The following is a 17,495-nucleotide window of genomic DNA, read 5'->3' as shown; positions in this document are numbered from 1 at the left end:
TGGCCGCCTCTGCATTTCACTCACCTCCGGGCTGGGGTAGTCATCACATGCTCTCATGTGTGAGCAGGTCTCCAGCCTTCCCTAAGGCAGTCCCTGGACTTCCCAGAAAAACATCCAGTGCAATGCGATGGCTGATCTCTGTCAGTTCAGCTAACTTGCCTTGTGATGCTTCTATGTATTTTTCACAAAAAAACACACTCTGGGAAGGGACACGTTCTAATAGCTGCCTGAAACAAACCCATGTTTGAGCTTGCCTGAAGGTTTCCACTCCAGCGCGGGATGCTGCTTTGCTGGTTTATTGCTCAGATGGCTTTGTGACTGTCCGGAGGTTTCACGGTTAAATCCCAGCCTTGCCCGACAGTGACGGTAGACCCCAGCAGGAGCGGGGATGGCCACTGCACCGAAAGAGGCAGAAAATGCTATTGGCTTGGAGGAAATCCACACGGAGAAACAAGAACCCCCAAAAGGTGAGTTTATTTTGCCAGGACTAGAAATTTGGGTCCTCATTTAGCCAGGCTAGAGGGAGGGTCCCCAGTTCTGGCACTCCAGCTACTTAAAACCTCTGTACATGGAGCCACAAGCATCAGCATTGTACTGCTCCCCCCCCATCACAGCCACCAGACTGGTGGCTGCTACCTATGGCGGTGGGAAGAGGGGAAGAGCTGGCTGCCTTGGTTTTTCTCAGGCCTCCACTTTGCGTAACTATTTTGTTCTACCTGTAATTCAAGGATTCTTTCATGTTAGGTAATTTGTTTTTGAACAGAAAAAAATACTCTATTTCAAAGGCATTCTAAAGTGACAGAAAATGTAGAGAAGCATAAAATGAAAAGTTCTGCATGTGGGAGAAAAAAAAATAAATTTGTCCTGAAATCTGGCATTAAGTTCTCTTCCGAGGTAATGTTGATGGATTTGAGATTACTTAGTTGTGAGATAAATGGCCTGCCAGAAAAATGTATGCAGCTATGACTTTACCTAAATAAGAGCTTAACAGTATACATACACCGAAAGCTTTCTGCCAGGTCTGTTTATAAAGCCATCCCAGCCCTTTTCTTGAGATGCTTTGTTTGCTCCTAAAATGGGTGGAAAAGTCCGGAATAAAGGTTTAGGAGATGACATTGAGCCCCGAGTCGCTGGCTGTGCTCATCTTGCAGGGCTGGGACCTGGGGCAGCCCCCAGCTTGCACTGCCTGTGCTGCGAGCGGGCCCGTACCCCAGGGGTGCAGAGGGGCTGAGCCCCGCCGCAGCTTGGGCAGGGGAAGGGAGCAGACCTTTGCCCAGACGCAGTCCCAGCCATGGGTTTCTGAAGCAGCTGGGGTCTCTCAGTACAAGGCTGTCCTTCCCCCAAGCCTGCCCTCCTCCCTGCTGGCTGCTGTTTCAGCAGCCCCCTGACGTGCCTGGCCACCAGCGTGCCCAGGGGCTGGTTAGTTGACGCACAACTGGTAGAGGTTTTCAGACTTTTTCCTGGTGCATTCCCACAGTAGTATGAAAAAAGTCGTCATTTCATAACGAGGAGGTACAATTTGATGACTGATGTCTTGTTTTGTCTCTGTCTGTCTTTCTCTTTGGTCTTCAGGGCAGAAGACATTTACAGTGGAAGAAGCTGTGGAAACCATTGGGTTTGGGAAGTTCCACATTGCACTTTTCCTGATCATGGGCAGCACTGGGGTAGGTGTCTGCAGCCACCTGCACTGGCCTGAAAAATCGCTCGTTTTCCTTATTACTGTGCAATAACAACCGTAAGCACCACAGGCGCATGTTGCAGCCCAGTTTTCTCACAGATACCTTCTCAAGCGGGATTTCTGGTATAGTCATCTTCAGCTAAAATTGATACCGGCCACAACTGATATCAGACCAATTTCAGGGCAAAGCTGAGCAGGTTGGCCCAGAGCATTCTGGCCTGGCGCCTGCCCTGGAGCACCATCCCGTCAGGCAGCACTGACGGGGCACATCTTCAACAGTGCCTGAGGGTTAGGTTCAGCCTCCCAATGGCATTTTTCATGCCATCCCCAGGGCACACAAACCCTGTGCAATCTGGCATGGGAGGGCTGTGCTCCTCTCGCCCTTAGCTACCTGAAAAATCTCCTAACTGCCAGGGTCTTGGATTAAAATGGTGTGTCTGCTCTGGGACCTGGGGCAAAAGCCTGAAGCCAGGCTGGGGTAAAGATGCAATGGGGGACATATCCATGAGCATCACTGCAGCTGAGGTGTAAAAACCTCTAGCTATGTGTAAACGATAGGCTCATTTCTTAACTGAAGCCAGCTGCTGGGGCAAACAGCCAATGGAACAATGAAGATTTTAATCAAAAACAGTTTTAAGAGGTCATCTATTTGTTAGAGGCCCAAATTCACAGCTGGGTACCTAACCAAACAACTTGGTTTCCAGAGACAGTTGAAGACCTTCCACTAGCACAGCTGGGTAGGAGTCTTCTCTGCAAAGGATGAGTCTTTCCAGCCTTCCTAGATACACAGTGTACCTAGATTCCAGCTTTCTAGCTGCACCTTTCTCCCCTCCTCTGCTTGTTTCCAAGTGCTCACGTCTTCCAGATCAGGCACAGGGCTCAGACCACTGTGGAGGGACCATGGCTTCACAGGGCTGTTTTGACATTGTGGGACTACCTTGGCTCCAGGCTTGGTAGGAGCGAGGGACTTTCCCCCGTGGGCTCCTTGTGGCTTCTCTTCCTGCTAATGTGCACCCCCTTTCCTTGAAGGTGGCCGAAGCCATGGAGATCATGCTAATAGCTGTTGTGTCCCCTCTCATCCGATGCGAGTGGCAGCTTCCAGACTGGCAGGTGGCTTTAGTGACAACGGTGAGTGACTTGTGTTACCCCCATGCAGGTCATCCACTATGTAGGCATTGTCCAGGGTACCACCATGGGCTTTGGAAAGTACCACAACTGTAGAAAACTAGAAAGCAAGCCAACATGAGCACACATCTGCGCCCAGAGCTGTAAGGCCAAAACAAGCCTGCACTTCATATTCTTATTTTGAATTCCTTGCCATCCAGCCCTCAGCTTTGAGGCTTGAAGCAGTGAGTGTCTACACGGAGGAAGTCAACCTGATAGCAGGCAGGTCATAGCAATGCTTAGGTCATAGTGATATAGGGCAGAAATGCTTAGGTCATAGTAATATAAGGGCAGAAATGCTTGGGTCGTAGTGACATTGTTTAATTTAGGCGCGACCACTTCATATAAACAACGCGTGCCTTACTAACAATGATGCCCTTGAAGAGGAGCTAACAGACTGATAGAAGCAGAACACCCAGCCCAGAAGGCGCCGAAAGCTGGATGATTGCTGACGAAGCATGAAGTTAACAAAAATCTGGGGTAGCTAGGAAAAAGGTAAAGGCGGCAGGGGGAGATCGCGACCACCGACTCCATTCAGAACCAGAAAGGCTGCACCCCCCCTGCACGCGAGCATGCATAGTTAAGTGAGGAAGGAATATGTCTTTAAGATAAGTGTATAATGTGATGAACCAGCCAGAATGTAATGAGTAATTTCTTTGGTTTTTTAAGACTATATAGTCCTTGTGACTCTGCTAAGTGGTGTGCTAGCTTTGTGGAATTATCACCCAGCACCCAAATCTGTGCAGATATGCGATAAAGACGATACCGCTGCTCTGTGTGTACGTTGGCATATCACACACTGGGTAAATGATCCCACTTTTGGGACAACCAGCCCCTGAGAGCCACCTTGCTCGTGGTTCTGGGCGCTGCAGTTCATCCTGCTGCTTGGAAAGCATTCAACTCGCCCACGGTTGTAAGGGCAGAGCTGCCCACTGCTTCCAGGAGTGGGCCTTCCACAGCAGTGTTTCAATTCCCCTTAGATGGTGTTTTTTGGCTACATGGTCTTCAGCATAGTGCTTGGGCTCCTGGCCGACAGGTATGGCCGCTGGAAGGTGAGTGAGTGCCGGGTGCCGCACGTCCTTTTCCTGAGCCCCATCATGCAGCTGGCTGAGCCCATGGTTTGATGACCCTAATTTTGCCCCTTCTGCAGATTCTGCTGCTCTCGTTCCTCTGGGCAGCCTATTTCTCCCTGTTGACCTCGTTTGCCCCATCCTACGTCTGGTTCGTGTTCCTGCGGGCCATGGTAGGCGGCGGCGTGTCGGGCCACGCACAAGGGTAAGGCCGTGCTTCGCTCCTCGGGGCACGGGCAGCGGCAAGCCAGCCGTCGTGGGGAGGCACCTGCGGACCCGGAGGGGCTGAGCTCCTGGGTTCACACCCAGAAAGACCCTTCAGCTTGTTTTGGCCAGACCCCACAGAGCGCCCGCTTTCCCTAATGCTGCGCCGCGACCTGGCGGAGACCGCGGCCAAGGGGCCTCCGTGGGGGCTGGGAGTGGGAAGGGGAGCAAATTCCCACACCGCCTTAAAACAAAACGTGGTTCTGCAATTTCACTGAATCCGGTCGATTGAACCTAAATTGCAGTTCCCAGGCACTCCTAAGCCCGGGAACAGAGCGGGCAGCTGGTTTACGTTAAGCCAGTGACAGAGAGATTATTAAGCACATATATTACAAAAACAATTAGACAGGTAACAGATGAGCAAAGGCTTCCTTGTAAAGGAGTCACCACAATTCTGCTTAAGTAGCAAATTCTTCTCAAACCAATGTAAAACATTCCCCCTTACTGGAATGAAACTTTTTGCACTGTTGTGGATGAAAGAGGGACGTGGCGGGGGAGAGGAGAAATTCACAATATTAACAACCACTTCACTAGGAGCTTGGCAAAATAAGTTATTTTTTTCCGACTCGCTCAGGGAAACAAATGCAACATTTCGGCATCTTGCATGGTTCCTCAGTGCCTGGTTGCTGCCTAGGAAAGCCCAAAGCTGGTTGCGTTGACCCAAAAGCCCTTTACCGAAGCGAAGGACGGGAGGGAGATGGGTGCTGTCAGGAGGAGAGGGCACCACGCACCTGGGTTGTTAATCTGATGAGCTCCCAGGCTTGCTTCCCTTGCAGGAGGGCCCCAAGTCCCTGGCCAGAGGCTGCTATGAGCAGGGGAAATCACATCTTTTGTCAGGCACTTCAGCAGCCGAGGTAGAAGGAGCCAACGTGCGTCTCTCCCCACCCCTCTCCCTTTCCAGCTAAGCAAGCACAGCTCACACCTGAAAGGACCCCACAGGACCTTCCCGAGGGTTTCCTGGTGCACAGACTGCGGTGTTTCCCTGCCCATACCCTACAGCCATGGCCTGGAGGAGGTTCATGCCATGCACCTCCCTTGTAGGTAGTTTGGTGGAGGGCATATTGAGCAGGTATCCCCTGTTTCTTGGTGGTCAGAGGTGGAAGAGCGATGGTACTCTGTCTGTGGGCAGCAACGTCCAGCACTGGCTGAGCTGAGCTGAACTGCTAGTTGATCACTGTACAAATTCTCTTTGTTGCTGTATTTCTGCAATTTTTTTTTCCCCTTTTTCACTAGGCTTATCATAAAAACGGAATTTTTGCCCACCAAATACCGAGGATACATGTTGCCCTTATCTCAGGTAAGAGTGAGCACGTTACTGTTTCTTCTAGCCTCGAGTCCCAGGAGATTTGTCCTGCTGCTGTTTAGAAGCCAGGTCTCCAGCACATCAGCCTTTCTCCCAGAGCGTTCGCACTTGTTTGGGTCCGAGTGAGCTCCTGCTGCCTCCTGCTCCTGGAGCATGGCCTCTGCTTTATTAAAGATGTGCACAGGCAGCTGCCTGCAGCAGAGAGGCAGTATCTGCTCAAATAATTGGCTGCTCCAGACGTTGCATGGTCGAGGGAGGTGATTCTGCTCTTTTACTCCGCTCTCGTGAGAGCCCACCTGTGCATCCAGATCTGGAGCCCCCAGCATAAGAAGGATATGGATGTGTTAGAGCGGGTCCAGAGGAGGGCCATGAAGATGATCAGAGGGCTGGAGCACCTCTCCTGTGAGGACAGGCTGAGGGATTTGGGGCTGTTCAGCCTGGAGAAGAGAAGGCTGCGGGGTGACCTTCTAGCAGCCTTCCAGTACCTGAAGGGGCCTACAGGAAGGATGGAGAGGGACTTTTCACAAGGATGTGTAGTGATAGGACAAGGGGGAACGGCTGTAAACTAAAAGAGGGCAGATTCAGATTAGATATTAGGAAGAAATTCTTCACCATGAGGGTGGTGAAACACTGGAACAGGTTGCCCAGAGCAGCTGTGGCTGCCCCCCCCCGGCAGTGTTCAAGGCCAGGTTGGATGGAGCTCTGAGTAACCTGGTCTGGTGGAAGGTGTCTCTGCCCGTGGCAGGGGGGTTGGAACCAGATGATCTTTAAGATCCCTTCCAACCCTTACCATTCTGTGATTCTATGACTTTGTGTGACGGCTGACACCTAGCCTCTCCATCACCTCATCGATAACCGTGCTGCCTGCTCTAATGGGGCTGGTGCCAATGGGCAGGCACTGGGGCAGGAGGCACCACTGGCCCCCTCTGGGCCTGGGTCATCCCCACTTCTCTTTGGACCCCTGGTGATGATAACAAGTGGTTAATGAAGTGATTCCCAGGTGAGGTCCTAATCTGCACCTCTCCCTGACCGTGCCCAGGGATGGCACGGGGCTCTGCACAGCATGGGGGTAGCATAGCAGTCCCAAATTCGGCCTGAGACGTGCTGGGAGGCTTGTGACCACTTGCTGGGCTAAGACCACAGCAAGCGTGACTGAGGCTGTTGCTTACTCCAGATTTCTGCAGTGGGCAATTTCTGCATGTGCAAATGATCTGCGGAGGCCTCATCGAGCACATGAATTCGTCTGACTGTTGAACCAAAAGTGTTTGTACAGACTCTTGGTGGAAGGGATAATTTGCTTTTCATTACTGCCTGTTTGATCCCAGGGCTTCATTACCAAAGTCTCATCAGATATACAAGGTTTATAAAAAAGAAGAATTTGTTATTTCTGCCCACAGATTACTCCTGAACTTGCTGTGGCTTTTATGTATTTCTTTGTGCTTTGTGTTGGCTGAGCTCCCTCGGGTGGTCCCCTGGAAAGGGACGTGTCTCCTAACGGCAACAAGTGAACTGCGGGGAGGAAGGTACTTGCAGGTCAGGGGGCCAGATTCTCCATTGGTATAGCTTGGCATTGAGTCTACTGGAGACCCACCAACTTCCAGCAGTGGAAATGTGGCCTGGTTTTGCCTCTGGTGCTTGAAAATCTGCTGCTTCCCCACAGAGATTTAGACAAGAGGAAAATTCATGGGCATGAACATTAGCAGAGAAGAAACTGAAAGGACAAAAGAAGCGGCTAAAAGTACAATGGTAGCTACAGCAAGTTACCTGTTTCCATCTGGAGCTACTTAAGGCTATCTTCAGCCATCCCTCCCCAAATCGTTTTCTGTCTTTCCCTCTTCCCTTCAACCCAAGCTCAGCTTCTCAGACGGCACTGGGATGGCTTGGTTTAAATCGCAGTGCTCCCAGCACAGATCCTCACCTATCTGTGAGGCCAGAAGGGAAGAAAATAAACAAATCTTTCCACGTCTTTGTGTTTTAACCTGTTCCTTTCCCTCGAAAGGTGTTTTGGTTGGCAGGATCCTTGTTAATCATTGGCCTGGCGTCAGTGGTGAACCCAACCATCGGCTGGCGGTGGCTGATCAGAATCGCCTCCATCCCTGGCATCCTTCTCGTTCTGGTGTTCAAGGTAGGAAGAGCCGCTCTCCCCGCTCCCCGACGTACTGCCACCAACCGGGTGTCTCCCCAGGCACCAGGAGGCACTGCCTGCCACCCCACACAAGCCTGGACCTGTCCTTGTGTCCTCCTTTCACCACCGCAGCCCTCTCATCCAGGGGTGTGGGGAAGGTCCCGATGACCTGGGGTGGGGGGCTGTAGACCAGCTGCTGGGGAGGTGTCACCCTGCAGGAGATGCCTTGGCTTTGCTGCCCTGCTGCAGCCCTCCAGCACCCCGGGCTCCAGTGTCCAGGCTGCCAGGGGTACACAGAGATGATGGTGACAGGCCAGGCATCGAGAGGAAGACAGGCTAGACAGGATGTGCAAAAAAATCACGGTATCTTCAGTCCAGTGCTGGTCACAGCACATCCTCTTCAGCCTTTACTTTTGCTAGGGCTGAGGGAAGAAGCCTCGGTAAAGTGCCCACACAGCAAATGGGTGTCAGGGTCAACTGCAGCTTCCCCAAGTCTGCTCATGCTTCAGAAATATCAGCCTCGAACAAGAGGACCATCTAATTTGTGAGGAGTGATGTGGACAATCCCTACTTACAGTGCTCATGGGCACTGCAGTGCTAAGCTGTGGCTGGTGCAAGTCATGCAGACGTAAAAACCCTTCCTGCAGCTGAACAAATGCGCATGTCCATCTGGGGTAATACCTGGGCAGTCAAATACAAGACTGCAGTGAAAGTCCACTCGAATATTTTCAAGGTTTGGTTTCCCTGATTATTTTTGCCAGAAAAAATGGGTAGCAAAAGTGTTTTGTCCAGAAGTAAAAAAGACACAGTCAACATACATAGCTTTAAAAAAGGAGGAGGAGTCTTTCATATCTGTTTCAGTGATACACATGTAATTGTTTGTAATTAAATAGAGCCATGATTTAATAAAAAAGTATTTTATTTTGCGTAGAGCGTCAGGTACAGGTGAACTTTGCAAATGCTAGTGATGAGTGAGCTTGTTCCTAAATTTCATCAATGTCTTCCTTTTTTAACAACCTTGTTGAGTCTTCCAAGATTTTTTCTTAAGTAATACGTGCCTCATCCCATTCTAGAATTTCAATTAATTAAGGGTTGTCTTTGTTAAACCTATGTCTTTGGCTCTCTGGCCCAAGGGCTTGTTGCAGACAGCTCAATAGCAGACCCCGGGAGCTGGACCAAGAAATGGGTTTGCTGGGCAGGATCAGCCCCCCAGCATGGGATATGGGGAGCTGGAACATGTAGGGGTGCCCCAGGGCATGGCTGGGGCGGGAGGACAGGCAAAAAGCTGCTCCAGTTCAGGCGGTGCCCTGTGCTACCCTGGCCGGGCTCCTGGGCACGACGGATGGCTGTGGGTAGGGTTGGTGGATGGGGAGGTGCAGAAAGGCTTTCTGATGCCGCTCTGCTTTCAGTTCATCCCGGAGTCGGCGCGGTACAACGTCTCCACGGGAAACGTAGCGGCTGCCCTGGCCACGCTGCGGAGGATAGCCAAGATGAACAGGGCGGCGATGCCCGAAGGGGTGCTGAGGGAGCCTGCCAAGGTAAGCCGAGCCCGCGGCGCTGCCCGGCCCCTCCGTCCCGGGCAGGGCTGCTGGCATCTGGGGTTCGGGGATGGAGCGGGACAGCCAAGCACATCTCGCTCTGCCTCTCTTCCCCCTCCTCGACTGGTTTCTTTCCAAACAACTATTGAATGCAATAATGAAGGTGTCTTTTTTTTTTTTTTTTTCTTGAAGAGACAGTAATCTTGATCCTCAAAATGGAGTTGAGTTTTCTGCCTTTTTTTGCATTCCTCATGTTTGCTCAGAAAAATATCGCGCTGAGAAAAGATTTGCTTCCTTTACCACAAAGAGGGCTCCCGGCCAAGCGCATTCTTCCTTATTGCCCATCCGTCCCCCGGGGTGTCCCCTGTGCCCTGAGACCTGGGACCTGCCATCGGGGTCCCTCACAGGGCTGCAGCCAGTCAGGCTCCGAGGATGCCTGCCATGAGGTCAACCCACCGCTCCCAGAGGCTTCTCCCAGCCCCTGGCCGGGCTTGTCCGCTGGGTGCCGGTGACCCAGGTCGCTCAGTGAGGACCCACAGACCAGCAGAAGAGGGTCAAAGCAGGAAAGGACATTCCAGAGCTCCCGCCGTTTCTGCCTGTAAGCAGATGAACAGCTCAGAAGTTGATTGCTGCTGGACCAAAATGCCCAAAAGGAGATGTGGGTGCTGCACACGAGGCAGGAGAGGAGCAGAGGGCCAGGACCAACACCCCCCCCCCCTCCCCTTCCCTCCAGTCCTGGCCCTGCTGACTGCAGGGTGGGAGGACTTACTCAGGTGGCTCCTTTGACCCTCCCCAAAGAGAGGAAGATTAGACACAACTATTGTCCAGGCCTTAGAATTATTATCCAGCTCTTCTAATTTCCTTTCCTGGACCTCTCTGCTGCTTATTCCATCCCGCAGGCACCAAGCATTGTCCTTAGCAATTCATGCAAGACGGTGCTATTGTATTGGAATTAATTAGGATTAAAGCTTCCCGGTAGTTTAATTCAATTTATGTAATGGACCCACACTGGCTGTGGGAAGGGTTTTTGTTAGTTTGCACCCTCTCAGGCTTAACAAACGGTGAGGAAAATAAAAATGAAGGCAACCAAAACCATCCCTGTGAACTCATCTCCCCTTGGTGGTGGGACGCTGGGGCAGCTGCTGGCTCTTGGGGAGCAGCGGGGTGGGCAGGGCCCCCGTGCCTGCTTCTCTCTCCACTCGCCGGCATTTCAGGCCTCCCGGCAAGCAGCACATGGCCACAAACTTGCTCCACATTCAGAGGAGCGGACGCTGGGCCCCTCTGCCCAGCATGTGGTGCAACCAGCAGCAACCAGGTTCCCCTCTGGCATCATGATGGTCATGCTGGGGTCAGACAGCCAGGAGCTGGGGGGGTCCTGCGCTTCAGGTTGTCTCTTCTCCTCCTCTCTATCCTTTGCAGCATCCTGTGGGCATCCTTTGGGAAGAGGGGCTTTCCTCTCCGGAGGGCTGATGGGGTGGGGTGCTGCACCGTCTGTCAGTCGGTCTGCGCCATTGGCAGCCTGGGGTGCGGGCGGGGGGGCCTGGGGTGCCAGCTGCTGCAGCAGAACGTTTGCCCCTGAATAAAAGGCACCTTTTTAAAAACTGCTATTGCCATCAAATGATTTGCAGGAAAGAAGAGGAAGATTCAAGGACCTCCTTCACCCCAGATACCTCAGAACTACTTTGCAGATATGGATCATATGGTAAAAAAAGTAATATTTTTTTCTTTTGCCTCCTTATCAGCTCATTCTCTCAGTTGAACATGGGCAGGGAGCAGAAGTCTCCCGCTGGCTCTGCCATTACGAGGCACCACTTCTGCCTCGGGAGGTGGCTGCAGATCCTTGGATGCTGGAGAGGGAATACATGGGCACTGGTCACCATCGTCTTGTCCTGGTCTCAAACCATGCCTCGGACACCCCGTGTCAGCCACTGGTAGCACAGGCACAAAAAGGCTGGACACCCAGGATGGCGCAGGGTGCCATGAGTGCTTCCTCAGGGAAGGTGGGCTGGGAGCCAGGCGAGAGCCGCAGGAGAGAGCCCACGCCTGCCTGCAGCATGCACCAGCGCCGTGCCCATGGCTCCGCTTCCCCGCCCAGTGTAAACCTGTTCTTCCCAAGAGGAGGAGGAAGGCAGCACCTTCGCAGGCCAGCCAGTGTGCCAGTGAAATAGGGCCCCAGCAGGAGCTCATTAACTGCTGCCAGTGCCGCTGACTGGGGAGAACGAAGGCTGAAGGAGGCGGGTTTCACGTGCCATGTTCCTGGTAACTGCATGCAAGGGTAATGTATGTTTCATTGACTCTGCTGTCTGGGATGGAAATCTATAAATAGTGGGTCCGTGGGAACTCATTGACCCAAAATGTTGCTAAGTCAGGCCTTGAATTTTTTATGCTTTTTTTCCCTTCAACTTGTATGAGTGTTATGAAATATCTTTCTTTTTGTTCTTTAATCCTTTCTCTCCTAGTCCCCCCAGGAGTTGTTGGCGTGTTCTCAGGTTCAGATTCCCACCCCCCCCCCGCCTCCCCAGGCAGCTCGTTTCCTAGCCCAGATTCTGCCGTTTATGTCTGAAACTGCCGGGGGGGGATAAAAAAGTGAAAATTACTTCTCGGCCTGGTTATGATTAGGCGTGTGCTGAATTACTTGATAATGACACAGCCAGGCTGCCATCACCAAGGCTGTGCTCCTGACAGCCAGCCAGGGTGTGATGTGAGCATCTCCAGCCAGTTAATGAAAACTCCTTTCTAAAATCCCTGGGCAGAAAGGATAAGGACTGGGGGGGGAAAGAAAAAGAAACCAAACCCAACCCTGGACAGTTGCTTCATATGAGCAGCAAGCATGGAGGCCTGATGCTGAGGGTCCCTGGTCAGGGTCCCCCAGGCAGGGATGGTTTGGAAATGTCTCCACTCACAGCCCTGCATGAAGAAAGCAACCGAAGGGGCACGTTGTCCCCAGCGTGACCGCAGCAGGTCCCTCACCTGCTGCAAAGCAAGAAACAGCACTAAGGGGCGAGCAAAAAGATGAGCAATGAACTGGGGTGGGGTTCTCCAAGGAAGAGAGGTGTGTGGACGTAGGAGGTAGTGTGTGGTGCGTGGGGTGACCAGTGACCCGGTGGGTGATCCGTGACCCAGTGGGAGCCCGAGCTGCTGCTGGGCTCAGGCTGGGGGGGGGTCCATCGAGCAGTGGGGCAGCCCTGGTGCACACAGCGGGGGTTCCAAGGCACCCCAAACCTGCTGCATGTCAGCTCCCTCACCTTCCCCGTCGCTCACCGCTGCGTTTTGTTTCACCCCACAGGCTTGGCATAGCTTTCGCGTATTACGGCGTCATCTTGGCCAGCGCTGAGCTGCTGGAGCGGGACCTCATCTGTGGCTCCGCGGCCCCACCGGAGCAGGACCCCGGTGATGACTCTGAGGAGAGCCGCAGCCCCTGCCACTGCCACTTGTTCGGGCCCGCTGCCTACCAGACCATGATCATCAGCACAGTCGGAGAGATCGCACGTAACCTCTCCCCCCCTCTCCCTGCCCTGCCATTCCCCTTTCACGGCCAGCGCTCGCTGCAAGGCTCTCAGCTCTGAATGCATTTTGTGACGTGCCAGAGGTCAAAACGTCCTCAGCATTTCTGGCAACTGCCAGGCAGAGGCTCTTCCAGTGGAGGTCTGGGACACGGGCCACGAGGCGGTGGCAGGGGAGGGCATTGCTCCCCAGGTGGGTGACTGAAGTTCAGCACGGGTCCTTCCAGCAGCAGAGCCAAAGACCTGCTTCGCAGCTAGTGTGTCCTGACAGCCTTGGCTGCACTCCAGGGGAAACTGCTCCTCACTTGCCAGGACCCATCCTGGCTTCCCAAATTCCCAGACAGGTGGTTTTTGGAAAGCCATAGCAAACCGAAACGCTCCCTGGTGCAGCCTGCCTGAGAGCGCTGCAGGGTGGCAGGGCGGCCACCATGGCACCCGGGAGAGAATCCGGCACAGCGTGTGGGTCTAGTATTGCAACGACACCCCTGGGAGGCCAATATTTCCCCCAGTTCACCTCTCAGCAACTGAGCTACAAAGGAGCAAGGTGCTGGGTCTCGGGCTAGGACCAGCCCAGGGATGCACCCAGGTGCCTGCTCAGCTCCCAGCTCATGGCGAGGCTCAGTGGGGCACACTCTGGACCCCACCATTTGGCTGGGTTGTGGCCAGAGGGAGGTGAACCACCCAGGTCTGTGGTGCTCACCACACTTTCTTTGCCTGTGCCACGCATGGCTTGGGATGGGCATTGGTGCCCTGCTGTAGTGCAACAGGGCAACTGCAGAGAAGAACAGGCTCCATCCTCTGAGAGGAAGGACAAAAAAAAAAAACAGAGGGGGCAAATCACAGGGTTTGGGTACAGGAAGAGAATTATGGGGTTTGGGCGTTTTGTTGAGCACCTGGTAGCCACTGGGGATGCCGAGAGGTATTTTTGAGGCACGCTGCATAAGGTCGATACAGACAAACAATCATTATGGTTAGGTCACCTAACATTTTACAGTTTTGCTTTGTCTCCAGTAAATCCTTTGAACATTCTCGGCATCAATTTCCTCGGAAGACGCCTGAGCCTGTGTATCACCATGGGATGTACGGCACTGTTCTTTCTTCTCCTCAATATCTGCACCTCGAGGTAGTCTCGCTCAGCGTGCGGGCGGTGTTGGGGGGGGTGCAATGCTGTGGGCAGAGGGCAGTCAGGCCAGTAATTCTTGTACACCTGGGAAAAAACCCTCTGGTTCCCTCCTCTTCCCAGGAACACTGTGGCAGCAGATGCCGTGGTGCAGGGTGCGCGGGGCAGCTCACTTGCATTGGTGAGCCCACATGGCCTTCCTACACATACAACTAGCTGCTTTCTAGTGCAGTCTGGAAAACTAAAAATGGCATGAAGAACACCTGCCAGAAAGAAGCAATATTTTTCTTTCTGCCTCTCCCCCCCGCCTTTTCGTTTTTGTCAGTGCTACCTATGTCTCCTCTAATGTGTAGAGTCAGGCACTTCAAGAGGAGCTCAAGGCATCAAGGGAAAGGCTGTGACTACCAGGCTGATTTGTGAGGGGCTGTAAGAAAGACCCCTCTCCAGCTGGCACAACTTGACGGTTATTGAAAATCGGGATGGCTTCAGGTGGAAGTTCCCTCTAAACTGGCCGGTAGCCCGTCGGCTGCTCGCCAGCAGTGTAGAGCCCTGCTGCCTGCCCCGCGGGCCACCGGCCCCTGCGGCTGGCTGAAATACCTGGGAGCTGGAGCAGGAGGCTGCAGAGAGTCCTCCAGATAAACGAGCCGCTGTCGGGAAGCTTGCAGTCAGTCACTAAGGCACTAGCCTCTAGGCTGCTATTATTGTTATTTTCAGTTTTCCCCGAAACTGAGCCTGGCCATCATCTTTGCTTGTGACAGTTTTACAGAGGAACCAAAAGTGAGGGCTGGAAGACTTGATCGTAATGCTGAGGGCACCAGTTGAGCTACTCCACTCCTGTTCAGCTCATTCTCTCCAGCCTCTAACACCAGCCTAAAGGAGACCTAACATGCAGTAGCCCATTGTGAAAGATGCCTAAAGAAAGGTCACACTCGTCAGCAATCAACTTTTCCTTATGCTTGCGCTGATACTGAGCTGGTGTGGCTTAGCACAGCGCATATATCAGGTTGCATCTCTGCTGATAACTGTTCAGTGATACTAACTCTTGGCTCCACACGGCTTTCTCTCTAGCACAGGCATGATCGGGTTTCTCTTCATGCTGCGTGCCTTGGTTTCCGCAAACTTCAACACCATCTACATTTACACCGCAGAGGTGGGTCCTCCTGAAAGTATGTTAAGCTGCTCTGGGGCGTGAAAGCTCATCGGCCTGTACCCAACAATGCTGCTGTATTTGTTGACTAGAGCCACCTTTCTTGAACCAAGTATCTCTGACTTCCTTGCCATGTGAGATCAGAGAAGAAATCAGATAACTAGTTGGAGATGACAAGAGCAGGTGGAAGAGGAATGCCCTGCTAAGCGACCTCTCGGTGAGGTACCACAAGATATTATTTTCGAGAATCTTGTGTATCACCATCTTCCAAAACCCACAATCTTATCCCTCCCCAACCCCTGCAAAGTCAGAAAAGAGGCTCTCATGGAAAGGAATCTTTCCCAGCCCTTAGGGGATGATGTAGTATATGAGGTAGTATGTACGTATTTTCTCACTTAATGGAAATTGTTGTCTTCGCTCTGCAAATAGTTTTCATCCTTCAGGGAGCTTGTCCTTCACACAACTTTGGAGCCATGAGTTCTGTGGGTTAAGTACGCATTGTTGGGGTTTTTTTTGTTGTTGTTGTTTGTTTTTTTTAAACAACTGTGTGGGGTTAAATGTATTTAATTTAATGTAGTTCAATTTATTTACCCGCCTGGATGTGGTCCTGTGCAGCCTGCTGTAGGTGACCCTGCTTTGCCAGGGGGGTTGGACTAGATGACCCACAGAGGTCCCTTCCAACCCCGAACATTCTGTGATTCTGTATTGCCTTCCAGATTGAGTAAAGTGATAAAAAGCAAACAGAAGCAGCTCCCCCTGCCTTGGGCTGATACTTCTTTGAATAGCACACTATATTTAAGAATGCATGAGGCTTGATTACATACTAACCTTTTAATACTCCTGAACTGGATGCTGTTTATGTTCAGACCATTGCTGCAATGGCCACATCATAAATCAATACTACTCACAATTTCACGGCTGATCAAAACCAAACTTGGAAATCCCCTTTCCGGCCACATGCCTGGGCTCTTCTTGAATTACCTGACCTCCCTTGGCTTGGCCCAGTAAAGTATTTAAACAAAAGCTTACATGAGTATACTTGCTAAAATCTATTGATATTAACAGGACTTAACTAAAGTTAAGCAAATTACATGCTTAAGTGTTTTATTGGCACAGGTGTTTGGGAGATGTGAAAAAGAAAATACACACAGCACATTCTTCTAAGCTTGGAGGTTTCTTACTGGGATCCGTTTTATTTCTTCCTCCTACACAAACGTGCTGTTGATACCAATAAATAGGCAGTCTTGAAGGCTGCAGACAATATCCTTTCTTCCTGCTTTCCTGGCAATATAAATTGAATTCTCCCTTTAGCACCCAGCCTATCCTATGTGGCTTTGATGTGAGCTGCCCAGCAAAGCTGGGAGAAAGGCGGTGCTGGCAGCCAACAGCAGGGGAATCCCATCCATCTTTGATTGACTGGCCCTGAAACTTCACCTGGGGCAAAAAATGGCAGATTCGTAATGGCACAAACGAAACCCAAAGGAGCCTTTATTTCTTTTCATATCTCATCCCACTAGCTGCCCTTCATAATGTAATAGGTGTCTCTGAACAGAAATTTAAAAAAAAAAAAGGGAAAAATAAGGACACTTATCAGAGGTCATTGCTGCACTAATCCGACTTCCTTCTGGCCTGTTTTAGGTTTATCCCACCACAATGCGAGCCCTGGGGATGGGAACAAGTGGGTCACTGTGCCGGGTTGGAGCTATGGTGGCCCCATTTATATCACAAGTAAGAGAACAATTGATAATGTTGGTAAACATTATGCCAATCATTCCTATCAAATATACCAAGATGCCCCTGAAGTTCACAAAAAAAAGATTTATTCAATTCCCTGAAAAGATGTATTCAATTCCCTGCCCAACTCATTAGTTCTTTATCTGATGTTTATACAGGGTAATTATGTGGTCTTTGCCAGATACAGATCTGCAAAAATCTCTTCCCAGAGCTTAGCTCACTAGTATTTGTTTCTTTCTGAAAGCTCTTAGGTTCACCAGACGTGGTTTTCCTATTGTCAGTTCTCTCAGGAGTTTGTCAGGACCCTTTCTCCACTCTTTAATTGCTGGTTAACTGCCAGTCTCCCATACCACTGAGCTGATGTCTGAGCTGCTCTTCTGCCCGCAGGTTCTCATGAGTGCTTCCTTCATCGGGGCCCTGTGTCTCTTCTCATCCGTGTGCGTCGTCTGTGCAATCTCTGCGTTCACGCTACCCATCGAGACCAAGGGCAGGGCACTGCAGGTTTGTATTACTGCTCCTCCTCTGTCTCTAAATCCTGTTTAGAAACTTGCAGCTTACGATTTGGCCAGAATCCAAACCCTCCTGAGGGTTCATAAGCCAAAATAAGGCCTGACAGGCAAGCACAGGACGGTGCTGTTACAGCAGCCTAAAGCACTGTCACCCCAGTTGCCTAAAGCTCGTTGCTCACAAAAGAACCAACCTCGTGCCAGCACGTTAGCTTCGGCTAGCGCAAGCCCCTCTTTGCTCGTACCTCTGAGGTACGAACCTCAGAGCAACCTGAAGGTTGCTGCTTCGCAGGCGTATGTTCTGGTCTGCCTGCGCCGTATCAGCAGATATGTACACCACCTT

General features: G+C 51.7%; 1 protein-coding gene across 1 annotated transcript; it reads left to right on the top strand.

Annotated features, from left to right (window-relative positions):
- Positions 1-388: 388 nt before the first annotated feature.
- SVOPL (SVOP like) lies at positions 389-17,189 on the top strand. Its single transcript, XM_009944332.2, has 14 exons — positions 389-467; positions 1,573-1,664; positions 2,708-2,806; positions 3,823-3,894; positions 3,993-4,117; positions 5,410-5,473; positions 7,479-7,604; positions 9,014-9,142; positions 10,771-10,844; positions 12,429-12,631; positions 13,657-13,768; positions 14,834-14,915; positions 16,551-16,640; positions 17,034-17,189. The coding sequence occupies exons 1-14, from the start codon at positions 389-391 to the stop codon at positions 17,187-17,189; spliced, it is 1,503 nt and encodes a 500-aa protein (XP_009942634.2).
- The last annotated feature ends 306 nt before the right edge of the window (positions 17,190-17,495 follow it).

This window comes from Opisthocomus hoazin, chromosome 8, assembly GCF_030867145.1.
Source record: "Opisthocomus hoazin isolate bOpiHoa1 chromosome 8, bOpiHoa1.hap1, whole genome shotgun sequence".
Classification (NCBI taxonomy): Eukaryota; Metazoa; Chordata; class Aves; order Opisthocomiformes; family Opisthocomidae; genus Opisthocomus; species Opisthocomus hoazin.
The sequence above is the reverse complement of the archived record's forward strand: the minus strand, read 5'-3'. Positions and strand labels throughout refer to the sequence as shown.